We start from the raw sequence: 26,483 nt of genomic DNA on the forward strand, positions 1-26,483 counted from the left end.
GTCAGACTGTGCTCCAGAAGGTGACAGATATTTGTTGTTGTTTTTGCAAGCAAGGGGGGGAAAAGGAACTATAGCTTCTCTTTTTGACTTCACTCTACAATGCATGCTCCTATGTCTTAAGGTAGGGCTATGAGATAGGAAAGCTTTGTCTGGGTAGAGAAGTGAGTGCAAATGATATACTGAACAGAGAGGCTATTAGACCTAGTCAGAGCAGAAGGTTGTACCTCTGTGCTCCTGGGATTATGGCTTTGTGACACTTCCCTGCTCTTGGGGAACTGGACAAAGGTTTGCCAAGGATCCTCGGTACATAAACCCTTCCATCACTTCTCCTGCAGAGGGCCTCGAGGAGCTGTGCCACCGAGGTGTTGTCTGTACTCATCCTGTTCAGCCAAGTAAGCTCTTCAGGCATATAGCTGAGACTCTAGCCAAGAGGTAATTCTTCTATATTGGGTGCTACAACCTGAGCACAAGTGAAACTGGTAGTCAAAAGCAAAAATTAGCATTTTTCAGACCCTCTAAGGCTTGGACAGAGGTTTAAGATATTACTATCCTCAGGCAGCCTCCTCATCCATCTGCTAATGTCTTTTGCTTCCACAACAGAGAAGATCTGACAGGGCTTTAGTTACTTCAGGCACCAGTTTGGTATCTAAACTCAAACCTAACTCCAACAGCAGCACTTCAAGCTAAACTGCTTGACTTTACTGTGTAACACACTGGCAAGCATTTGGATGGTCTTAAGAAGTAGGTAGAAACAAGCACTATGATATACCATAATCTTGAGCCACACTAGCCTGTGCTGACCATACACCCTGGCTTCAGGTCTCCCTTACAGCTGTGCCAGAAACTTTACATTAATGCTCCAAAGCATATCTGCTGGTGTTTTGTGCTATATACTGCACTGAGTCTAATATAGTTGGCTTTGCAAGAGCTGCATGCCCTGCATTCAGTGAAAATACTTGCGTATGTAGTATACCTGGACTTCAGCAAGGCCTTTGACACCGTCCCCCCAGAGCAAACTCCTGGCCAAGCTGTCAGCCCGTGGCTTGGACGGGAGCACACTGCAATGGGTTAGGAACCGGCTGGAGGGCCAAGCCCAGAGAGTGGTGAATGGTGCCACATCCAGCTGGCAGCCAGTCACCAGTGGTGTGCCTCAAGGATTGGTGCTGGGCCCTGTGCTCTTTAACATCTTTATTGATGATCTGGATGAGGGCATTGAGTCCATCATCAGTAAATTTGCTGACGACACCAAGCTGGGGACAGGAGTTGATCTGCTGGAGGGTAGAGAGGCTCTGCAGAGGGACCTTGACAGGCTGAACAGATGGGCAGAGTCCAAGGGCATGAGATTGAACACATCCAAGTGCTGGGTTCTGCACACTGGCCACAACAACCCCATGCAGATATACAGGCTGGGGTCAGAGTGGCTGGAGAGCAGCCAGGTAGAGAGGGACCTGGGGGTACTGGTCGATGGTAGGCTGAACATGAGCCTGCAGTGTGCCCAGGCAGACAAGAGGGCCAATGGCATCCTGGCCTGCATCAGGAACAGTGTGGCCAGCAGGAGCAGGGAGGTCATTCTGCCCCTGTACACTGCACTGGCTAGGTCGCACCTCAAGTACTGTGTCCAGTTCTGGGCCCCTCAGTTTAGGAAGGACGTTAACTTGCTGGAATGAGTCCAGAGAAGGGCAACGAAGTTGGTGAGGGATTTGGAACACAAGCCCTATGAGGAGAGACTGAGGGAGCTGGGGTTGCTTAGCCTGGAGAGGAGGAGACTCAGGGGTGACCTTATTGCTCTCTACAACTACCTGAAGGGAGGTTGTAAACGGGCAGATGTTGGTCTCTTCTTCCAGGCAGTCAGTTCCAGAACAAGAGGACACAGTCTCAGGCTGTGCCAGGGGAGGTTTAGGTTGGATGTTAGGAAGAAGTTCTATACAGAGAGAGTGATTGCCTGTTGGAATGGGCTGCCTGGGGAGGTGGTGGAGTCGCTGTCATTGGAGGTGTTCAGAAGGAGACTTGATGGGGTGCTTGGTGCCATGGGTTACCTGTTTAGGTGGGTTGGATTGGTTGATGGGTTGGACACGATGATCTTGAAGGTCTCTTCCAACCTGGTTTATTCTGTTATTCTATTCTAAGAGCAGGCAGCACGTGCTGTTTAAGGCATTATAATGATTTATAGTCATCCCTCTGAAAGAACAAATATGGCTCCAACAGTGGTTTAGATCACAATTTTAATGTTTAAAAACTATAGAGGTAACAGAGAGATTATAGAACTTAATACATTTTATTATTATTATTATTATTATTTACACACAGAAACTGAAAAATTGCATCATTTATTTGGATATGAGCAGCACAAAGTATGGTGATGTTAGCAGGAGCAAAATAGTACCAATGACTCACTTCAACAATTAGAGACAAGCTCATATCAAGCGTACACCGTTCAAACACTATTGTTTATACTGGATCTGGGTGAGCCCTAACATACCTTGGGACACTAAAACCAGGCTTCTATAAACAAGTTAAAGTTCAAGTCTTGTGGAAAAATACCTTTACAGTTTGTATTTTGTTGGCTATAACACTTAAAACATACACTGGTATTAATTTGAAAAGCTCTGGAGAAGTGACTGAATATAGGTGTGTTTTTTCCCCTCAGATTTGTGCTTAACAGTGAAAGCAAATGTTATTTCAAGTTTCACTTTCATCCAAGACCACAAAGCAAACATGGAAATAAATTAGTTCTTTTTAGATGCATGTCTCAACCTCTATTTTCCAGCAATCCTGAACCCCACATTTCTGTGCTTTACCAGTGAGAAGGTCTGTGCAAGGCTCTCGACAGAGGCACTAGAAGGACATACACAACTCCCCCCTGCCTCTTGTCGTCCTCACCCCTGTACACACAGCTGTAGTACGACCAAAACACTGGCTTAGGCCTCTTCACAGGGAGGGATATGCTAGCAGTCCCTGGCTGGGGATGCTCTGTCAGCCTCGGTGTTTTGATTGTATGATAACAGCTTGCCTGGCGCCGCAGCGGAGGAGCAGTCAGCTGCAGGACTCTGCAGAGAGGCTGTGGGCTAGAAATGGCACAAATTGCTCTGGTTGCTGCTCACCCCTGGCATGTAGCTTTTTTTCCTGAACTTCAGGCATTTCTGGTGGCTGAAAATGAAAACGCAGGAGTCCTGCCCTGGCTTCTGTTTGTACTAGTTGGGTAAATACAGGCCTGGATACAACATGGCATAATGCAGGGTCAGGATGCTGGCTGCAGTTCGCTCTGGGTTCTGCATAAAACCTTTTCAGCACTACTACCACCTGTCCTCAGCTGAGGAGGTAAAAAGTACCTGGGTACCAAAGGGGCCCTTTACAAGGGAGATATTTTACCCAGAAGGAAAACTGGTAACTTGCTGTTGAGAAACCAGGGAGTCACGCACTGAATTAATCCCAGAAATTTCATTGGACCTTATTAATTCTCTTGTTCTTGTTACATTAGCAATGTGATTATAATTTGAAGGTTAGGATTCAACTTGTGAACTCTTGGGCCAAAGGAAAGGATATACATTTTGCTAAGTCAGAAGCTGAAGTATTTGGATATCTCTTAAATTTATTCTTAATATGCAGAGCCTACCTCAACACTTCTATATCATGGGGGATAAACAACTGCAAAAATATACAGCATCCTATTTATTTACAATATATATATGTACATTAAAATGAAATCTCCTACAATACAACACAACTGCATAGATTTGTCTTCAGAAACATAGGCATGAATACAATTTGTGAATTCTAGACCTTTTCAGCCCTGTACTTTTTATTAATTCATTATCTTTTTTTTTCTTTCTTTTTTTCTTTTTTTTTTTTCACAGTTTTATTACAGAAATCCTTACATTAGATACAAATAAAACATTCTTTGTGTACTTAATAGGAAATAAGGATTTTCCTGACACCAAGGGCTTCAGGAAATTGTTTTAAGAGAGCACCTTGGTGCCAGGCTATAAAGCCATCTTGTGGAGCTGCTGATGGAGCTGAGTACATTCTGCTGTGCCTTCCTCTGACAGGCACTGGGGTGGGACGGTAGGACTGGAGGTGGGATATCACCACATGGAAAGTTAGTTTTTGACCAAGATGCTCTTTAGCCTTAATGTAAGGTTCAAGCAAAGAAATGTATTCATTTAAAGATAAGCTAGAGATACCATTCATTGCTATTGTTAACACTATCAGAGAGAACTCTCGTGCTTACGCGTTGTAAGGCAGATGTACAGACACAACCCACATTTCATCCAGTCTGCATTTTCATGTGTGACCACTGCAAGTGAAGCACAAGCTATGGGTCAGTGTGTGGGGCTCAGGAAAGCAGCCTTCAGGAGTGAATGGGCACCCCCATCCCTGACCTCACAGGATGAGGCAGGCTGTTCTGCTCTGGGCCTGCACACAGGCTGGCCACCACTCAGCGCATCTTAGCCCCACAAAAGGTTTGTGCTGGTGCACGGATTTGGCATTGGCCCTCTGACCAGGAGCAAGCATCACCCAGAGAGGTCACTGCTCCTGAGGGACTGTTCTCAAATACTAATTTCCTGTGTTTTATTTACTGGTGTGTTCACCATTGGACAGAGAAGGGCAGCTGTATTCTGCAGCCTTATGGGTGCTTCAAGTTCACAACTCTTTTCTTTGCGATGTCCTGGGGACTACAAAAAGCAGCAAGACCATCTTTTAAGTCTGGGATTAACTACTGCAGTGTCATTAGCAACTCCTGCCTCTAATGAGTCTTTCCTTGTCCAACACCACTCAATTGTTGCTACTAGGAAAAGAAGAATTTTAAACTATTTTGTTGCAGTTATTTTTAGGAGCAATTTTGCATCCAGACTATGACATTTGCAGTTCTCACAATAGTGATAAACTCTCTATGAGAAGAAAGCATGCTACCACCTACTAAGTAGATATGGTCCTCTGGATCCTATTAATTTAACATCAGAGAAACTCCTACAGCATTTCACTGTGCTCTTAAAATCCTAGCTAAAATGTGGGACTCGTACATTGTTGGCTACAAGTTCACTATTCCAAATGAACTGAATAACAGCAGTACATTTTACAGATAACCTCATACAAATATTGTCATCCATCACTGATGTTGACAGTTACAGCAGGGTCTATTGCATTCTGTTAAGAATGTATAAACCTGATGAGAAAACAAAAAGCACGTTATTTCACATTCATTACCACAGACATCAATAAACACATGATTCCTTTCCATAAATAGCTATAAATATGATGCCAGTAAATCAGCCTAAGCAAAATTCCCTGTGGGGTTTTTTCCTTTTCTTTATTTGTTGGTTTTTTTTTTCCTTTTTAGTTTTTTTTTTCCCCCCCAGAGACCCAGAAACAAAGTCTGTTTAAAGACTCCATATTTTGGGGTACCTATTTTTCAGTATCTAAGCTATGCTTTGGTGGTCCAGTACCATGGGTAGTTTCACTCTGTGAATACACCCAGCTCATTCTTCTCCCTATTTATCCAGTACAACTCCAGTATACAAATAAACTGGGGGAAAAAGTGTGGCAAAATAACAGAGGCAGGAGAAGGATAGCGATGGAGATATGGGAAGATGAAGGAGCAAGCAGTCACCAAACAGCCCTTCGAGTTGAAGCTGGGTGATGAAACCCAATAGCTGGCACAAGACTACAGGTTATTTGAGGGTGGGAAGGAGATGCCACAGTTGTGACCTTGCCAGGTCCCTGTGTAGCAGATAAGACTGCTAGCTCATACCTGGGTACTTGCAAGCTGCTCCCAGGATCTCCTCTCACAACCTTCTCATGCACAGAGCTGCACTGCTCTTAAAGCAGTACTAGAAAAAGGATAGTATAAGGAGATAGGAAAGCAGAAGAGTCCTAGAGCATCTTGAGGATAACACTGTACAGCATTCTCAGGTCTCAGTTAGGTTTTTTAGGATAAGATCCAGAGAGATTATAAGGCACCTCAAAACCTGAATGTGACCCCATCAGGCTGAGTCAGAGAACTGTGAGACGCTGTTTTCCTGCTGCAGTAACGAGGAAGGGTTGGATTCCTGCAAAAGGGGATCTACAATCTTACATCCCAAGGTGGGAAGATGTCTCGAAAGAGCTGTCAGGAGAGGGGAACCAAGCATAGGTGGGCTGTCTCCAGAGCTTGACTAACACTGCTTCTCTGTGAATAAGGGCAGAGCTGAGGCTCATGCAGAGACAGCCCAGAGAGAAATGGTGACAGGCAGCAGTGCTGGCAAGAGATTGAGAATAGCTGCAAGAAAACACCAGTGACCTCAGCCCCAAGGTTGAGTGCTGGGCGAAGGGGTGCTTGGGAGCCTGTGAGGCCAGGAGAAAAACAGAATAGGGGAACCCTGCTCTGCTGTCTAGCAAGGGAGAAGGCTTCCAATTTTGTTCTTGCTGAAGACCTGGGCAGCCTGCAGAGTCCACACTACCCTATTTGTGGATCACAGTGGAGCAGAATCAGGTGCTTCACTGCCTAGGCTGAGGTACAGATCTAGAAATCAGGATTTAGTAGACTTTGTTTCTACAGCATGAACTCTCTGCATCTCTATGCCCAAATTCCAAGGAAGGCCCAAAACTAACCTCTCTGGATGTTACCCTTAGAAACCAACTTTCGAGGTCCTGAGAAGTGCTCTTGTGCTCTCAACTCCCAGTGACATCAAGCCATTTATGACAAGGTTGAGGCAACTGAAGCAATTCAACAGCTCACAGAAATCCCAAGGTCCTGCATTCTCCATCCCTAAACTTAAAAAGAGCAAGCTGCAATGACAAGTTCCCCACAGCTGGCCACAGTCTACTTGCACAGTTACAAGAGCTACTGGGAACAAGAGGGTCACTGCATACTGACAGGTATGGCTCAAGCACATTGAGGGCATCACTCAGCCCCTGGGTGTAAAGTGGGGCTCCCTTTAGCCATTAGTTCTTTCAATGGGATCTGGTTTCATATTTTGAGACACATTTCAGCTCACATCATGAATGACACAAAGTGAACACATTTACGCTGCTGGCAGTGCGCTACTAGATGTCTGCTCAGGATGGTTAATGGTCACCTGCTTAGCATTTGAGTCTCTACAAGCAGTTCTCTACACCAGCTATAAGGCATTAGGCAAATGCTTATTTTCTGGATAACAGATGCAAGTTACAGTGTTTTCTGCTAGTGTAATTGAAGGTCTGTAATTGTTCTGGAGGATCAATGAGAAATGCAAATGAACTATTCTGAATAGAAAAAATGTTTGTTTAAAGAAACGTTACAGATTTCAGTTTCCATCAGAAATCCAGCAGTTTGGTAGGGTGAGGCAAATCCTGCTCCCATGGCTGTCAAAAACCATGCTGACTTCGGTGGGAGGAGGGTAAGAAATGAGAGAGAAGCCAGTCTCTACAAGGTGTGTACAGAATGGAAAATGCATGAGGTATGATTGAATGCATAGGTTTTGATAAAACTGGAGCTTGAGTTTCCCCCCCCCCCCAGCCCCTTTACTTTTTTTTCTGAGAGGAGCAGGACATTAATAGAGTTTAATATTGAAGACAATGCAGACTTCCCATGGAAATCTCCAAGTGTCTGTTTTTCTTCAGGCCCAAGTTCTTATGGTTTGGGGTCAAGTCTAGTTCTGGTCAGGCTCCAACTGAACTGTTTGAGGGGAATGATGGCTGGCGGTGGTGGCCGTCCTTCTGCTGCTCCCCGAATCCCATCACAAACACACACAGAGGTCTGTTCCCCAAAGCCGTAAAGGAGCCAAGCCCTGGGCCTGTTTCCCCAGGCAAAACATCAGAGAGAAGCACCAGATTTAGGACCTACACTAAACAACATTCATTTACACTCTCATGATGCTTTTTGTGCCCATATCCAGAATGCTACACTTGACCCAGTGAGGCAAATGGTGGACAAAACAGCAATGGAACAAACAAACCAACAAACAAACTAGATACGTACAACTGGAGAGCAGAGTTCTAGCTAAAAGAGAGATGGGGAGGGTGTGAACTGACATCACTCCAGTTGAAACTGGTAACAACAGGCACTGCTACCCTAAATGAGCAGAGCTTATGGTTGAAGGGCTAAGGATAACAACAGAATAATGCAGTTCATGGGTGGAAGAGGGTAAACAATAATTGTGATGAATTCCTATGAGCAATGCTCTATATAGTCTCACAGGCAACACGGATTTGGCGCTGGTCTGATAACTCAGTATTGGGTGACAGTGTGATATGCCTGTTGGAGAAACAGGTCTGTTTTCTGCAAGAAAGTACACCCATAACAGTATTTTCAGTACTGGATAATCATTATTTGGATTTGAATTGAGTAAACTCACAAAAGATGAAATAGGTAACAGAATGGATGGTTGAGATTTTGGTGTGTAGCAAACAGGGGTGTCTTCAGAAGGAGGTGAGCTTCAGAGGCCTTCAGCACTGGCTCCTGATTGAACCCAGTCATAGATCACCAAGGGAATGCTCACTAGGGAAAACATTATTCCCAGCGCCAAGAAAAGAGAAGCCTGGAACAAAAAGAGACGAAAATTAATGAACAAAAAGAAAAAGGCAATTAATTCAAGTGTGTTAACTTCTCCTCTAAAAGAGATTAACAAGGTGATATATCAAAGTTATCAACTAAAATGGGGTAGCATTTCTGGTAAGGACAAGACCCACAGATAATTAACAGATTAGTGTCATCAATAATTACTAAGAGAACTCTAAACCAAATTTTTTTTCTCCTTTCAATTCACTTCTTAAACACTGCTCATCCTTAAAGAGGATCAAGTGAACATTTTCAGGACCGATTGTCTCTGCTCTTTTCAAAGCATCAGGGAAGTATACTCATCTCATCAGATATGTGTCCACCAAAGTTCAGCTCTCTTGCCTTGATGCTGGTGGATACAGCCACAAGTGAGACACAGATTTCCTGCCTGTCTACTCAGAACAGGAAGGTCTGAACTTATGGGGATTCTAATGCATGCCCTGTTAAGACTAGGAATACACAGGAGCATTCAGCTGCAGCTTTTTCTGGGGCTTACAGGAAATCTTTCCAAGGCCCATTCCTATTTGCCTATGGACACCAAAGGGCTAACACTTCAGCTGGCTGCTTCTGGTAGAAGCATCCCAAGTCTGACCCGGGTCCATTAAAACCATGAGGAGAACTGCCAAGAGCACTTTGTGTGTTGTCTGGATCAACACATAGGAATAGAGAAAACTTGCTGGTCTGAAAGGTTTGCTGAAGCAGGTTGGAAAGGTATCTGTACCCTGCAGACAGCTAGAGCTGCTTGCAGAACTGCTGCCTGGTAGCTGAGGAAGGAACCCTCACTCTGCAGAACTAGGTTCCCCCAGAACACAAGCTGCCCTGTGTGGTACCTGCACTGCAAGACCCCCAAGTTAAGCAAAGCAGAAGGGCAGGCATGGCTGCTGACTTAACTGAAGCAAGGAGGGAAAGTAACCTAAAGAAGCTCACACATATTTTCAGATTAAATGTGTTTTGCGTCTAACATATTCTAAGAATGACAGGATGAAAATGTTTCTTTGCTGGGAAAGGAATGCATACCCAAATCCTCTGAGTCAACTTTGATCCATCCTGCTGTGTGATTTTTAAATACAATGATGAAGGAAGAATGAAAATCAGCATGTTGGCAGAAGTGACCCCTGCAAAATTAAAACAAATGAGTTTTATTAGCTGTCAGCACCAGCTAACTACTGTGTGGCTGATTAGCAAGAATAGAATAGAATAAACCAGGTTGGAAGAGACCTTCAAGATCATCGCACCAACCTATCATCCATCACCACCTAATCAACTAACCCATGTAACCAAGCACCCTGTCAAGTCTCCTCCTGAACACCTCCAGTGATGGCGACTCCACCACCTCCCCGGGCAGCCCATTCCAATGGGCAATCACTCTCTCTGTGTAGAACTTCCTCCTGACCTCCAGCCTGAACCTTCCCTGGTGCAGCCTGAGACTGTGTCCTCTTGTTCTGGTGCTGGCTGCCTGGGAGAAGAGACCAACCTCTGCCTGTTTACAACCTCCCTTCAGGTAGTTGTAGAGAGCAATATGGTCACCCCTGAGTCTCCTCTTCTCCAGGCTAAGCAGCCCCAGCTCCCTCAGTCTCTCCTCATAGGGCTTGTGTTCCAAACCCCTCACCAACTTCGTTGCCCTTCTCTGGACTCGTTCCAGCAAGTCAACCTCCTTCCTAAACGGAGGGGCCCAGAACTGGACACAGTACTCGAGGTGTGGCCTAACCAGTGCAGTGTACAGGGGCAGAATGACCTCCCTGCTCCTGCTGGCCACACTGTTCTTAATGCAGGCCAGGATGCCATTGGCCCTCCTGGCCACCTGGGCACACTGCAGGCTCATGTTCATCCTACCATCAACCAGCACCCCCAGGTCCCTCTCTGCCTGGCTGCTCTCCAGCCACTCTGACCCCAGCCTGTAGCACTGCATGGGGTTGTTGTGGCCAATGTGCAGAACCCGGCACTTGGATGTGTTCAATCTCATGCCGTTGGGCTCTGCCCATCTGTCCAGCCTGTCGAGGTCTCTCTGCAGAGCCTCTCCACCCTCTAGCAGATCAACTCCTGTCCCCAGCTTGGTGTCATCAGCAAATTTACTGATGATAGTGTCTTTTATTAGTAGTACAAAACCAGGATACTGTACCTACAACTCCAAAAATATCCTTCATGGTTGGGATAAAAATGACTAACAGGTTGATGATAACCAAAAGAACCAAAGTAACCAAAACATGGCGGTATAAATCAAATTTTGTTTTCCTAGCCAGCTCAAATATTGATGAACGCACCTGTAGGAAGAGAGAAAGAAAGAGTGTTCTGTTAGACACTGTCCGTAAACCAATTCAAAGCTTCCTCTGTTTATTTAAACTGGATTTTCATGTGACAACAAGCATTTCACAGGGGGCTCTGATGTAATGTCCTTTGAAATAATCCTTAATGTGGTATCACAGTATCACAGTATCACTTAGGTTGGAAAGGACCTCGAGGATCATCGAGTCCAACCTATCAACACAGACCCCATGACTAGACCATGGCACCAAGTGCCACGTCCAATCTTCCCTTAAACGCCTCCAGGGTCGATTACTCAACCACCTCCCTGGGCAACCCGTTCCAATGACGAATGACTCGCTCGGTGAAGAACTTCCTCCTCACCTCGAGTCTAAACCTCCCCTGGTGCAGCTTGAGACTGTGTCCTCTTGTTCTGGTGCTGGTTGCCTGGGAGAAGAGGCCAACCCCTTCCTGGCTACAACCACCCTTCAGGTAGTTGTAGAGGGCAATGAGGTCACCCCTGAGCCTCCTCTTCTCCAGGCTAAACAATCCCAGCTCCCTCAGCCTCTCCTCATAGGGCTTGTGTTCAAGGCCTCTCACCAGCCTTGTTGCCCTTCTCTGGACACATTCAAGTGTTTCAATGTCCTTCTTAAACTGAGGGGCCCAGAACTGGACACAGTACTCAAGGTGCGGCCTAACCAAAGCAGAGTACAGGGGCACTATGACCTCCCTGCTCCTGCTGGCCACACTATTTCTAATGCAGGCCAGGATGCCATTGGCCCTCTGGGCCACCTGGGCACACTGCTGGCTCATATTCAGGTGGCTGTCGATCAGCACACCCAGGTCCCTCTCTGCCTGGGAGCTCTCCAGCCACTCCGACCCCAGCCTGTAGCTCTGCATGGGATTGCTGTAGCCAAAGTGCAGCACTCGGCACTTGGACTTGTTGAATGCCATCCCATTGGACTCTGCCCATCTGTCCAGTCTATCGAGGTCCCTCTGCAGAGCCTTTCTACCCTCTAACTGACTAACATCTGCCCCTAACTTGGTGTCATCTGCAAAACTGTAAGCATACATGCAATAGGCATATGCATATATTCCTCTAACATGGAATTGTTCTGCACTTAAAAAAGAACTTCACCTCTGAGCCTGCTCCAGTGAAGTCATGTCAAGTAAGAGAGGACTCTTACGGATTAAATTTAAAACAGATTTAAACCCAAAAGGAATTAATTTATTTCCTGCAGGGAGAACTTCTCCAGAAGTTAGTGGGAGTCTAGTGTGGGAAAAGACTGATCCAAGCTCAAGCTCTTTTTGTAGCTCTAACAGCACTGTGTCTGGTCAACTGGTGAACTGTGGTTTGAAGAAAGGCAGCCTGTACAGCTGTTGCCAAGATGGGAGCCTTGTGGAGGTTTTTACTTACAGTGAAAAACAGCACTGGCACCGTGAGTATCACCGCAACGATCACAGCCAAGCGCACGGTCAGGATAAGGATGTCGTCTTTGCTCTGGTACTTGTGAAGCAGATCTGACTGCACATCGTCTATGGAAAAGACAGCAAGGTAAATGTCCTGGGAAAGGGGCAATTTGTTCACAAAAATCATTGCTTAACAACAGCCTTCTTGAACAACAAGTGATTTGTCTGCAAACAAAAGAGTATGGAATGAAACATTCTTGAGTTAAAACAGTGCTTTGAACCAAATCCTAATGATCCCATTATTCCAGATTAATCCTTTGGAGGGCTGATTTAGGAATGCATCTTAATTCAAGACAGCACATGCCTGATTGTAAGGTAAATTTCACTGTAGGGAAGACAACAGTGAGACATACACGAAAGTTTGCTTACATGTATGAAAAAATAAGTGAAGTGCAATAAGCTATTTCTAATTGGTTCTGTGGGCCTTTTTTTTCTTTTCCTGTTACTTTTCAAACGATCTAAAAATAATCAGATGCACTGCAAAGGCTGAACCGAATATAAACCACAAGGTTTTTGAGCTACATTAGTCTAAACAGTAAATAAACGTCCAGCAAAAAGCAGTGCCCCTGTTCTCAACCAAGAACAAAGCTATCGTGTCAGCTCTCAGTGGGATGTACTGACATTTGCACTCAAATCCCTCAGCAGCTCTCCCAAGGGCTGCCCTAATGGCTTTTTTTTCTTTCTCCTGAGCCTGCCACCCTGCAGCAGTGCCTGCAACCTTGGCCCCACGCCAGCTGGCGGCCCCAGCAGCCAAGACAAATCACAGGGGGTGCCTGATGGGGAGGTACTGGCTGTATTTTAATACGACCTCCTGCAAAAACGTTTCCTTGAAGCTGTGATAAACAGTGCAGAGCCGGTCTGCGTCTGCTAACCAACAGGAAAACCAAGTTGCTGAGGGATCTTCGCTTTTGTAACTTCTAAAAACAATAACCTAAGGGGGCAGCTGTTAAGCGTGCCAGGAAACATACTCACTGCCCCTTTTTAGGCTCATGTTTTGTTTCTGCCTGCTAATCTTAGAAAGCTGGTGGTAGAACATAATAGCTATTAAACCAAAGTCCTTAAAGGGAGCTTGGCAGCCAGGTCTCATTTAAAACCTTTGGCACTTGGTAAAATCTCAGGTATTCCTGGGGGCACAGGGATCTGTCTCGCGGCTAAACGCCTGCACTCCACCCAGGACACCCTTCTGGGGAGAGGCCATAGGTCAACACCACCTAGACAGTGCTTGAATCCCCACTAGGAGAAAGAAAATGCTCTCCCACCTCCCTGCAGATTAGGAGTGGGGTTTTCAAGCCGGGCACATGCACAGCTTCTGCAACACAGAGCTTACTCTGCTCCTGCAAGCACAGACTGCAACTTCTGTACCGCTCACGGACTGCAGCCAGGTAGGAAGTGAAGGGCAAGGCTTACAGTTGAAGGTCTGTTTTCCTTTCAGCTAGATACACCACAGAGCCCAACCACAGTGTGACCTTTTAGGGGAAGAAAAACACCTCTTTTCTGTAATTCTGCAATGTAAATATAGTCATCACTGCAACACTTTCGAGAACACAGCAAACAGACAAGTACTATTGGTGTAAAGAAGAAAAGGCCACAATAAAAATGCTGTTCTTACCCAGGTAAGGGTAGAGAAGAGGGTTAGAAAACTGTAAGCGCATATATGACAGGTAAGGTCTTGTCAATCTCAAGGGGAAGAAGGATCAAAGTGGAAGAATTTTATATTCCCTCAATGTCTTTTTTCTGCCTGTCATGGTACTGACCCTTGCAGAAGCCCCTGCAGAGCCACACAGCTTCCACCTGCAGGCTCTCGGTGCTGGGGAGCAGGGACGCCTGATGTGGGGAGAGAGAGGCACGTGAGACACCCCAGGGATTCCTCCGCCATTCCCCCTCAGGAGGGCCAGAAGATTGCAGCCCCTACCTCCTCCATGGACTCCAGACCCTCGTCCAGAGAGGAGCGCCACGGATCTGCCTCCTCAGATCCCTGGGGCAATCACATCAGAATCTGCTCCCTGCCAAAGCGAAGGGGTCCATGCTGATTTACACCCACTTGCTCCCTGGGGCTGCTAATTTGATGCATTTCTATGAAAACGTGTTAGACAGGAGCAGTTGGATGAGAATGGCTGTAGCTGCTGCCACTTACAGCACATTGTGGTTTGATTGGGAAAATCAGAACAGATGACCCCAAGTTACATCAATACATGCAGACTCAAGGCCTCATAATCCAAATGAGAGCCTGAGAAAACACATATCAGATAGGTACACCTTAAAAAAAAGAGTCACATTTCTTATTTACTTATTTTGTTTTGCTTGCTTACATGGCTTACAATGAGGAGATTGTAATAAAAAGGTCACTTGGAATCGGGTGGAGAAGACTAATGACCTTTGGGCGACTGTGAGGTGTGGTCGTAAAAGGCAAGCATCATCTTGTCATCTGTCTTGTAACCCCTTAAAGGTCCATGGAAAAAGACACTACTTTCCAACATTCCCATTATACTGGAACATGGGAGTAGCTTCCTGAGCAACACTCCTATTTTACCCTACTTAATGATTACCTTTAGGGAATACATGCTACCCTTTTGTGATACAACGTGATTTGTGGGGTTTTTTCCTCTCAGTGAATTGATATGTGTGAAAAGAGGGTGCAAGTCTCAAATACTGAAATAACCATCCTTTGGCAGCTGGGCTGGGACAACACTGGAAACTTCCCCACCTTCACTGCCGGTTTATGTAACCAGGACCTGAAGGGGCCAGCTCTAGGGACAGAGGGAAGACATTTGGTCCATCATGTCTGTGATGAGTGTGTCGAGAAGAAAATGGAAATGCTGTGATCATAGAATCATGGAATGGTCTGGGTTGGAAAGGACCTCTGAAGGTCATCTAAGTCCAACTCCCCCTGCAGTCAGCAGGGACATCCTCAACTAGACCAGGTTGCCCAGAGCCCTGCCTAACCTCACCTTGAATGGCTGATTTTATCCTCACCTCCTAGGACCTACTCTCAGATCTGTCTCATTTTATACAGATATGCACGCTTCAGGTGTTACCAACGTACACAACATTCGGGTGAGGACCTTGAAACAAACATTTTAGTGGGACCCAGCTAACCCTCAATTCTATTAAACAAATCTCGCCCTTGTATTTGAATATGTCCTTTTGCAAATAATATTTTCACTTGTGCTTTTCATCCCCAGGGCAAAAGGAGGACAGGATTTGGATTTGTACTTTCAACGTGAAAACTTCAAGGAAAATTATTTGCAAAAGTATCTGAATAGAAGCAGATGGGACCTTCCCTTCCAGCTGGGGTAATGCTATTAGTTTCCCATGTATACCTTATTTTTTTTACTGTGATCAGTAAAGAACTGCATACTTACCATAGAAAGTCAAATAGCCAAATATGGCAGTCATAAAGTACATCACAAACATGGCAAAAAATGAGATATTAGAAACCAACTGCATTTTTTTCTGTGAACGGCTGGAGAAAGAAGAAACAAATAAAAGACATAAAATCATTGGGTCAGATTTTTCAACAGCTATTTAAAAAATGTATTAAGTTTTTTTGCACAAATATAGTAATTCTAGGGAGACTCATGAATGCATCTTAATTTAAAACAGGAATTCATCGACAGCTGCACAAGGAAGTGAAACATCGGGGGCTTGAGAAAGAAATGGTGGGTCTGCCCCATAGCTCTGCTCCCTGGCCATGCCTGCTTAAACAGTGAAGGGTGAAACTGAGTGGAGAGGGACAGCCCTTAAACACTTCAGTAATTCAATTAAAAGGTAAAAATATAAGTACAGTAAAACTATACAGTGAAACCCCCCCCCACATTCTGAATGTTTGCTGAGTACTTGAGTACCCATGGATAGAAAAGAATGAATGTATGCAGACCACACTAGACCTGAGAAGTAGGTCAAGTGTAAACATTTCATTCTGGGGTATTTATTCTGAAATATTCACACTCCAGCACCTAAACTTAAGACTTTTAAATCCACACAGGGCTGCCCTAAATAGGCACCTGGGAACCTGTGGGAATCACTTGAAACTCAAAGCACCCGGCAAGTGGCCAGGATCTAAGGGCACCCATGGGTCTGAGAGACTCTGACCTCTCCCCCTGGGGCTTCCCCCATAGTTCAGGATTCCGCTGCAGCTTCCCACCAGCAACGTTGCAGGCAGGCCCAGGCTCCAGCTCCCCATAAGGCCTGCCTCCACAGCTCTGCCCAGCCATAGGTATCAGTGACACAGCCATACCAGCAAATGTCTTTTCATAGAGGTGAGGCTTGAAGTACTTTTTATTCTTCCCCCACCCCGGTACAGCAGAAGGTTTTTAGTTGCGCTGGAACAAACACCATGAGCTAAACACACACCTCTCTCCTATGCCAAGTAACAATCGGCACAACTTGGCTCTCCTCAGGCTGCTGTGTACTTCCAGAGAAAACTCCCAAAGTGTTGCATCATCCTCAAGCTCCCTCACCCCCGCCCCAGCAGCACGCCTGGGAGGCCAGATTTCCTAGCCGACAGCCACGCTCATTGGCTTGTTGGGTGTTATTAAAGCACATCTCCTTCAAATGGCACAAATGACTCAGAGCACCTCTGCATTAACATTTTCCATGTAAAGTGATTCAAAACAATGAACTGGGGTGGGAAAAAAAAACCAAAAAGGGAAAAACAAGAGAAAGGCTTACTCTTTAAGCTCGCTGTAAATCGGGAGGACTGATGGGTGGCACACAAATGCAAAAGCAATGGTGGGCAAAGCATACACGGTCTGTTCGGAGAGAATTTCAGAAAACATATTAAGGAGAAGAATTTTCCCCTGTGGTATGAAGAAATGATCCATGTTCAACTACCTCAGCTCCCAGAACTCTGGACTCTTCAACCTAACGTTGAGAGCCTTCAGAGAAGGCAGAAGAGCTGTCAAATTAGCATGTGTTGAATGAAACATGGAGAACAGCGCTCTCTCAACAGAAGGACAAAGTCTTGGTGCTGGTTGTGCAAACACAATCCTGCCTGTTCACAGAGCGCAGTGCTGGGTGCTGGTTTTGCTCCCTGGGATAGGTTTCCCTGCCCAGCTACTGCCTTGGTAACTAGCGCACCGCCACGCGTAAAAGGGACGTATGGTGAGTCACCGCTACGCTACCCTGCCTTGGCATGGAGAGGGGCGCGCACCCCTGGTGCTAAGGCTGAAGTCCTGAAGACGAAGCCCATATCCAGACTGTAAGAAAAGAGAAGAGGAATGCAGAACTTACAAATAAATGGATATTTCAAGGTACCAGACTGAGTCCCTTCATTTCCCAGGCCAACAAAAAGGGCTAGGAGGGCTGTGGAGGGAGCATGCTTTTCCTTGGGGAAAGAGAGAGACCGTTACGTCACCAGGAAGTGCAGGGGGTCTCCGGGAGGGACCTTACCAAAAACCTGAGTGTGTTTCAGTCCTCACCATACAGCCAAACTTAACAAATGATCTCAGTGCCCAAGCACCTCCATTCTCTCCAGGGAATCGATATGAGCAGAGACCACACAAAAAAATAGGTCCTCCTGGGAGTACAAAATGAGTCCACCCCTACATGCAGCTCTCCTCTGCCCTCTGAGATCTGCTTGTGCTAGTCACAGGCATCCCCTTCCCACAGAAGCTGTCCTGGAGTATGTCCCAGGCCCCACAGATTCAGTGTGCATGCCACAGCACAGAGCATGCAAATGTGGAATCTCCATCTGTGGAGATACTCAGAAGTTGCCTGGACACAGTGCTGACAACCATCTCTAGGCAGCCTGTCCTGAGCACAGGGGTTGGAACAGATGACCTCCAGAGGTTCCTGCCAACCTTGGCTATCCTCTGATTCTGTGAAACTCTCTCCCCTTTCACACACCAAAGCTGCTAAAATACCAAACTGTTGACTCTGAGGGTAACTCCCTAGAGTTCAGATCTAGGGTGCCTAATTCAGATGGACCAATCCATCCAGTGTGCCCCCATCAACTGAGGCCAATATTGACAGTTGTTGTAGGAGAAGACTGCCCTTCAACGCTGTTTAAAATATACCTACACCTAAGCTGCTAGTGCACACCAAGTTAACTAATTCTTGGTCTGTCACACTCTATCTGAGTTGATACTAATCCCAACTAAAGAGAAGTGCTTGGATTGGCTTCTTCAGCTGATGCTGGTATTTATAAGATTGTTTCAAAAGATTACTTTTTGCATGCATGTGCTACACATGCATATTGCCTACGAATGCAGCTGTGATGCCCCGAGGAGCCTGCTGGGTAAGGTGCTGTTTAATCAGCACTACTCCCCAGCACAGCTAACAGAAGCACCCTTCCTGCACAGCTGCAAGCAGTTGCCTTTTGCTTCCTCTTGACACAACTTTTCCTGCAGCTGTGTGGCGATGGAGAAAAGCATCCAGCTGAAAGGCAATCAGATCTTTGCCAGATCAGCTTTCAACTGTATCCTTTTCGCAATGCAGTTTACCACACGGCTACAGAAACACATATCCTGTCACAAAGTGGTTTGTGTGCAGAATGACAGAGGGATTACTTCTGAACTTTGGATGTGGGAATGGCTTACTCAGCCTCTGCTGAACCACAAGCCTAAAGGCACAGTTGCAGCATGGATAGGAAGAAGCGGTGGAAAGGAAATCTCTCCCAAGGAATACATTAGTCATCCAGTGGCAGCTTGGGCTCACAGCTGCAGCACATCTACTACCAGGGCAGAGCAAGACCGTGAGGTGGTGCATTCAACACAGCATCTCCAAAAGACTGGGCAAGGAGACACACTGTGCATTCTACCATGTGGAAGCATGGAGATTCAGGCTCTGTGCAGTGCTGACTGGATTAAGAACACAGAGTGCAGGTGTATGTATAATGTGAAATAAAAATAAGTATTAGAAAAAGAAACATACCTTGGAATTAAAGATAACATACTTTGGCTTACACATATGTTCATGTGCTGAGCTATTTGATAGGATAGATGAGGTGGCATTTAGCTCTGGTATACCACAGGAAATTTGAAACTTCTTGTAAATAACCTAGAATAAGAGTGGAAGACAGCTCATTGCTAAAAATAATAATAAAAAGAAAATCAAAATTAAAACATCACAGAAATTGTGAATACCCCATTAAATGACTGCCATCTAACCAAGAAAGCAGGCTGAACTTACCACAACCAGGAAAAATACCATGCAGCTTAATGAAAATCCACTGGTGTAGCCAAGATACCCTGAAAAGAATTGAAAGGAAATTACTCCTGTCTTGGTTTTTACTTCTTTTTGCTGCTTCATGAAAAAAGTCTAAATGTATCATACATTTAATATGTATCCTGAGTTTCTGGACAGGGCACGAGCATGTCCTGCAGGTGTGGGAGCCTGGCATGTTGCAAGCCCTCCAGCTTTCTGACAGACCTAAGCTTTGCTGGGGCTGGTTTGACTTCCTGAGGGTCAACTTTACAGCAGTTTAAGTAATTTTTACTTTCAAAGAATTTTACTTGGAAGGAACCTGAAAATGTGCAACTGCCAATATAACATGACCCTGATGCCTGATATGAGCCCTGTTAGTTAAGTGTGTTATTCTTTTTCTCAAAAGATTCCCAACAGGACTTCAGCACCAAAATTGTTACCTGGTTTAAAAAAAAATATATAATCACAGCATCACAGTATAGCCAAGGTTGGAAGAGACCTCGAGGATCAGCGAGTCCAACCTATCAACACAGACCTCATGACTAGACCATGGCACCAAGTGCCATGTCCAATCTCCTCTTGAACACCTCCAGGGATGGTGACTCCACCACCTCCCCAGGCAGCACATTCCAATGAATAATGACTTTCAATGAAGAACTTTCTCTTCACCTCAAGCCCAAACTTCCCCTGGTGCAGCTTGAGACTGTGTCCCCTTGTTCTGGTACTGGTTGCCTGGGAGAAGAGACCAACCCCTTCCTGGCCACAACCACCTTTCAGGTAGTTGTAGAGGGCAATGAGGTCACCCCTGAGCCTCCTCTTCTCCAGGCTAAACAATCCCAGCTCCCTCAGCCTCTCCTCACGGGGCTGTGCTCAAGGCCTCTCCCCAGCCTTGTTGCCCTTCTCTGGACACGTTCAAGTGTCTCGATGTCCTTCTTAAACTGAGGGGCCCAGAACTGGACACAGTACTCAAGGTGTGGCCTAACCAATGCAGAGTACAGGGGCACAATGACCTCCCTGCTCCTGCTGGCCACACTATTCCTAATGCAGGCCAGGATGCCACTGGCCTTCTTGGCCCCCTGGGCACACTGCTGGCTCATGTTTAGGCGGCTGTACCTAACAGCATGTTTGTAGACTCATGTCTGAAAATGCCATCCTCTACACCCATCTTACCTCAAAGTCCAATACCACCAATTGACCTTACCACCCAGAATTTCAATACTGATAGAAAACCAATTTATTTTGTTGCAATCTCAGTTTGTGCACTTATTTTTACAGGATACACCTTGCCTTAAGAAACAAAGACCCTCTTAGGTATAACTTTTCAGAATCAACTTCCACAGTTGAATGGATGAATCCAGTTTATACTGAGATCAACTGGTATGACCGTTTAAACCTACTTGCTCCAAGGTGATGAAAACACAGCTTATTTCTGGAACAGAGAGGCTGTTTAGATTACAATGACAGAACTTTGAAAAAACTGTGTCTATTTTTAAATATAGTTGAATTGCCAGTGTGGCTCTCAGTGTCCAATCTCCTTTATTTCATTCCCACAACAGCATTTGTGTCTTACCTAAGTTCTTAAGGAGGCATAAAGGGAGGATTATACCAAATGTCACTGTGACAACAAGAATCCGTCCATCCACGTACCACTCCCTGTACAAAAGATCAAAAAAAGCACCCATAAGCACACCTTAAACCCTCTCTAACTTTGCTCACACTCAGACATCCTTTTATTGATGCAGTTACAGAACTATCTTTGCTCTCCTTATCCTACAAGCTCCAACAAAAGGAGAGATGAGAGCTACATCTGTATGTTGTGGACTCTCTAAGTATCCATCCTTCAAAACATTGCACTGCTCTGACTCAGACACAGATTTTCATAGCCACTAGACGAAATATCACACTACTGCTGAGATCAGTGAGTGGGACTGAGAGGAAGAACAATATCACTCTCTGTAACCTGATATTAGCTGCTCCTCCAGCACAAAGAAAGATCATGCAAAGGCCCACACACGGAGCACAGTGGGGCAGGGAAGGCCACCAGGATCTCTTTGCTAAACCACATCAGCACATGTCTGGACCAGCAAACCAGGCTCCTGCAGGCTGGCATGCAATAGCCAGCCTGAGGGTGTGTCTCTTTCTAGCAAAGTGTTTTGAATTGTGCTGGAAAGCAAGAAAGGGGAGAAGTATAGTTAGTGATGTTCTGAATGACCTATTTCCAGTGCGGGGTCCAATTTAGCATAGAAGTCAGAGGAATGGGATCTCTACCTTCTTCTCATGAAGTATGGCACACCATATAACTCAGTGTAAAGGATATTTTCAACTACAAATACTGCCCCTCTACTAAAGAAGCTGGTTAAATGACAAGGAGTGATAGTGGCAGAAATCCAAATATAACATTCTGCTATTGTCATATACTGGAACCGAAGAACCTCACACTACAGACAGCATTTCAGGGGCAACACCCTGTAACATGCTAAGAATTCAGGGAAATATGTAACTCCTTGAACTTGCAGTGTTCCAAATATCCTCAAGTGCTGCCTAACACTGTAGAAGATTGGATCACAGGAAAAAAGCTTTGCATAAATCACAATTCTTTAAAGATCTGTATATGAAGAGAGTGACTACTTACTATTTAACCTTTCATTTCCTATCCCTCCTCTTTTGCTTCCTAAAGCTGTTTTGGTTTTTATCAATCTGCTGAGATATTCCTATGAAATTCTACTTTGATGACCCCAAAAAGTATCCAGTGCTTAAGAGCTTTTACAAACATACACTTAAACTTATCTGCATAACGTTAAATTCTAGAATCTAATGACCAAAATGAATTCAGCTTACCAGAAATTTTCTTCTTTTCCCATTAGAAACTTTATGGCAGAAGGCAGCTCATTTTTGACTATGAAGAGATAACTCAACATTGCTGGAGGAAGAAAAAAAAATCAGTAAGATATCTTGTGGAACAAGTACAGAGAAGCATCCTGAACCTTCTCCCATAACAGCACCTGATGATAAAAGACCCTGAACTATAATTGTCTGTAAAGTACTGATCATTCAGTAATACTGAATTTTTAAAGGAATGCATGTAAAGTGCTAGCCACAGCTATGCTAAGGAGCATGAAGACAGAATCACAGAGTCATAGAAATGTCAGAGTTGGAAAGGACCTCAAAAATCATCCAGTTCCAATGCCCCTGCCATGGGCAGGGAAACCTCACACTAGATCAGGTTGCTCAGAGCACCATCCAGTCTGGCCTTAAAAAACCCTCAGGGATGGGGCTTCTACCACCTGTCTGGGCAACCTGTTCCAGTGTCTCACCACCATCATGGTGGAGAACTTCCTAACATCCAATCTGAATCTACCCACTTCTAGTTTTGCTTCACTCCTCCTAGTCCTAACACTTAACACCCTAAAAAGTCCCTCCCCAGTTTTCTTATAGGCCCTCTTCAGATACTGGAAGGCCACAATAAGGTCTCCTTGGAGCTTTCTCCTCTCCAGACTGAACAGTCCCAACTCTCTCAGTCTGTCTCCATAGGAGAGGTGCTCCAGCTCCCTGATCATCTTCATGGCACTCCTTTGGACATGTTCTAGCACTTCCATATCTTTATTGTAATAGAAATCCCAAGATGTCACTGAGAGAAGGAGAAGCCTGACTGGTTGTAGCCGCAACATTAAGATTTTCATGGGTTTTGTTTTTCAGTGCCCCTCAATCTTCTTTACCTCCAATGTTCTGGAGAGATGTGGATCCAAAGATAATAATTTTCCCTGGGGTACCAAAGACCTGCTCACCCAGCTTTTCATACACCATGCAGCCTGGATGAAAAGAGATGAGGAAAAACATTCACAAATACACCAGTGAAAGCTACTGAGTAGAAAGCCTTATGATTCCTTTTCAGCTAACCACCCATCTGTGCAGCTGTATCTACCCTTTGCAGGCAAATAGAAAGCTCCCTTGTAATCACTAGGGCTGAAACTTATGTAGGAATGTTTTCTTGACGTCTATAAATGTTATCATTGGCTACTAGTCACTTTTGACATGGAAGCTCTTAATGAAGCTATAACACTCCTTTAATGAGTCTGTCTATACCCTTAGTGACATGTTCAGTTCTGATAGCCCCATCCTGGCATATTAGGTTTGCACCCACAGGGAGAGTGACGTAAAAAGCCACCTCCCCAGGCAAACCTTGGTACAGCAGGATTCACAACTCAGCACTGGCAGCCTGGCCACAGCAGACACAGTACTGTGATTCTGCAGTTTTGTTTGCTTTGACTAAATGATCCAAACAAGGGCAGTCACTGTTTTACAGGATGTTTCACAATTTCTAATGGCAAAGCCATAACTTGTGAATTCCCAGTGTGGTGTAGTTTGGGTAGAAGCAGGGAGAGGTGAAAATTATAACTAAAACTTCTTTTAAAATATCTGTCAGCCTTGAGGACTTCCTCTATTAATTGGTTTGTGTTTCTGTGAAATGTTTGTTTCCTTGGCTGTGTGCTGTGGTTTTAGAGTGGACAGAAACTCTTTTAACCCCTCCCCAAAGGAGTAAAAGAAAATTCTCCACTGAGGATTGGAAAGAATTGGAAATAACTGGAAGTACTATTCATAGTTATATATAACAATACAAAATACACACATTTCATATTCAGCCTTTGCCCAGCTCTTCAGCCAAAACCTCACTAAGCTTCCAAAACCTTCCCCCCACCTCCCCAGGCCTCAATGTCCCAGGCCTCAAAGCTCCCCCTCACCCCTTGCCATACCTTCCTACCCAGGCCCAAATGATGCAGTAAAAATTGGTCAGGCCACTCAAAGCCAAAAGCCTCAACTCCCCTGATACACCAAAGAGATACCAGCTCAACAGGCTGGGAGAATAGAGAGGGGAAAAAGGAAGAAATTGACTATGCAGCCAGTTTATATAGGGAAGGGAGATGCAGGCTGATGGGAATGAAATAACACAGATTACACCTTTCTGGTGTCCACTTCCTGGGCTATCAGTTCCTTTGCAGGACTTTGAACTCCGTGGCTAAGACATCCCAGTCTTAAACCCACAACACTGTGATTTAGGCTGAGAAAAAGACTGGACACAGTGAAGATGGCAAGATACACGGGAACAGAAAGAGAAATGTTGCAAGTGTTACACTGTACAAATGATTCAAAAAATGCATCCCACTGTTTGGTTTTCTCTCTGTTCCCTTTACATCTGACATTTCTGCTTTGAAGTTGTATAAACAATACGTTTGAGCTTCAATGTACCAGCAGCAGAGAAACCAGGGCTTAGATTCTGGGAACTAACAGGACACAAATGTGTCCACAACTAGGCACAAGTAGTTAATTTAAGTAGGCAGTTGCTGTCATTATACATGCTGTAACAGTAGCTCACATGTGTCTAAATCACACATTAAAATATTACAGTGTTCTTCTGCACAGATAATTTTAAAAATCTGGCTTCAGAGATGACTACCCAATGAAAGAGAATCACAGAATTGTCAGGGTGGGAAGGGACCTCAAGGATTATCTAGTTCCAAACCCCCCGCAATGGGCAGGGACACCTCTCACTAGATCAGGTTGCCCAGAGCCACATCCAGCCTGGCCTTAAAAACCGCCAGGCATGGGGCTTCTACCACCTCCCTGGGCAGCCTGTTCCAGTGTCTCAGCACCCTCATGGTGAAGAACTGCTTCCTAACATCCGATCTGAATCTCCCCACTTCTAGTTTTGTTCCATTCCCCCTAGTCCTATCACCATCTTAGACTCCAGAGCACACTGAAGTTTAATACTTACTGTAGGTAACTTCTAATCTCTGTGTTTAGAATGTATTTTGCTTACAGATACAATTCTCTCTGTGGAGCAACTGTTCCCTTTGGTTTTGTTTTAGGAAACCTCCTACTACACCATAAAGGTGATCAGGGATTTTACATTAACCCTTAAGGACAAAATGCATTTCCAGGTAAGCTTCATCATAGGCAAAGATTCATTGTATTTCATCTTGCAAGTGGCTTTCTAATGCAAAGAAACAACATGAGCTGTTCCTTCTAGCTCACTGAAAACATCTCACAGTAGCAAAATCCACTCTTTGTTCTAAGTTTTTCTCTTTATAGTGATAGTCAAATGCTGTTCTCTGTTGCCATGTCATAAAGTCTTGCTAAATCTGGGCTTCTGGCCCAAAATGTTTCAGGCTTTTCTATTGTGCCTGCAAAGTGATACCCACTCCATCTTACATGAAGCACTTGGCCTTATTTGAGAACTGTTCACCTCTTTTCTTTATTGTTCTACTGAAATGGTGTAACAACATCTTCCATTACCTGTTTCCTTTGCACACACCAACAGGAGATATATTGAATAAATAGACAGCAGTGTCACCGAAACCAAAAGCAGCCTGCAAAAGAACGGAAAGCAAAGCTTACTGTGAGCTGAGCTCTAACATTCCATATTTCACAGCATATTCCTGTTGACTCTGAGGTATACTTCTTTGACAATGCAAAATGTACATGTGATTCACTTGCTGTTTGCAGGTCCACTCCAGCACTGTGCAGGTAGAAAGCCCTGCATGTGAGGGATTCAACCAAGTAAAGCTTATCAGAGCTGCAGAACATAGCTTGTTAGCGTGCTACACTTCCACATACTGAAAGAAGAAGGAATAAAGATATCTTAGCAGGTAAGAATCAAGATTTAATCAGAGCAGGGATGAGCCAAGTATGTTCCTCACCATACACTCTAAAGATTTTTTTTATCATAGTCTCATAGTATCAGACAGGGTTGGAAGGGACCACAAGGATCATCTAGTTCCAACCCCCCTGCCATGGGCAGGGACATCCCACACTAGATCAGGCTGGCCAGAGCCTCATCCAGCCTGGGCTTAAACACCTCCAGGGATGGGGCCTCAACCACCTCCCTGGACAACCCATTCCAGGGCTTCACCACTCTCATGGTGAAGAACCTCCTCCTCACATCCAGCCTGAATCTCCCCACCTCCAGCTTTATTCCATTTTCTGGAAGCAGAGTAAAAATTTCAAAGGGAAATCCTCTAATTAAGGACTTCCATAACAAATGGAAACACGTTTTCCCAGGACATGTTTCATATGCTACCAAAAAGGTGCCAAAATGTTGTTTTAAATGCCTCTC

At 45.0% G+C, this 26,483-nt stretch overlaps 1 protein-coding gene across 1 annotated transcript in view; it reads right to left on the reverse strand.

The window, feature by feature from the left end:
• Positions 1–2,204: 2,204 nt before the first annotated feature.
• SLC38A1 (solute carrier family 38 member 1) overlaps positions 2,205–26,483 on the reverse strand; it is a 48,848-nt gene continuing 24,569 nt past the window's right edge. Inside the window, exons 5-16 of the mRNA XM_068170344.1 lie at positions 25,664–25,737; positions 23,089–23,181; positions 22,211–22,292; positions 20,943–21,025; positions 19,358–19,416; positions 19,100–19,225; positions 16,898–16,977; positions 15,589–15,689; positions 12,174–12,292; positions 10,635–10,776; positions 9,533–9,630; positions 2,205–8,495 (exon numbers count right to left, since the gene is read on the reverse strand). Of these exons, the coding sequence (XP_068026445.1) occupies positions 8,394–8,495; positions 9,533–9,630; positions 10,635–10,776; positions 12,174–12,292; positions 15,589–15,689; positions 16,898–16,977; positions 19,100–19,225; positions 19,358–19,416; positions 20,943–21,025; positions 22,211–22,292; positions 23,089–23,181; positions 25,664–25,737 (1,159 nt within the window). The 3' untranslated portion in view covers positions 2,205–8,393. The remainder of the gene's footprint in view (positions 8,496–9,532; positions 9,631–10,634; positions 10,777–12,173; positions 12,293–15,588; positions 15,690–16,897; positions 16,978–19,099; positions 19,226–19,357; positions 19,417–20,942; positions 21,026–22,210; positions 22,293–23,088; positions 23,182–25,663; positions 25,738–26,483) is intronic.

The sequence above is a fragment of the Melanerpes formicivorus genome, unplaced genomic scaffold, assembly GCF_026170545.1.
Source record: "Melanerpes formicivorus ecotype bairdi unplaced genomic scaffold, bMelFor1.0.p_v2 SCAF_3, whole genome shotgun sequence".
Classification (NCBI taxonomy): Eukaryota; Metazoa; Chordata; class Aves; order Piciformes; family Picidae; genus Melanerpes; species Melanerpes formicivorus.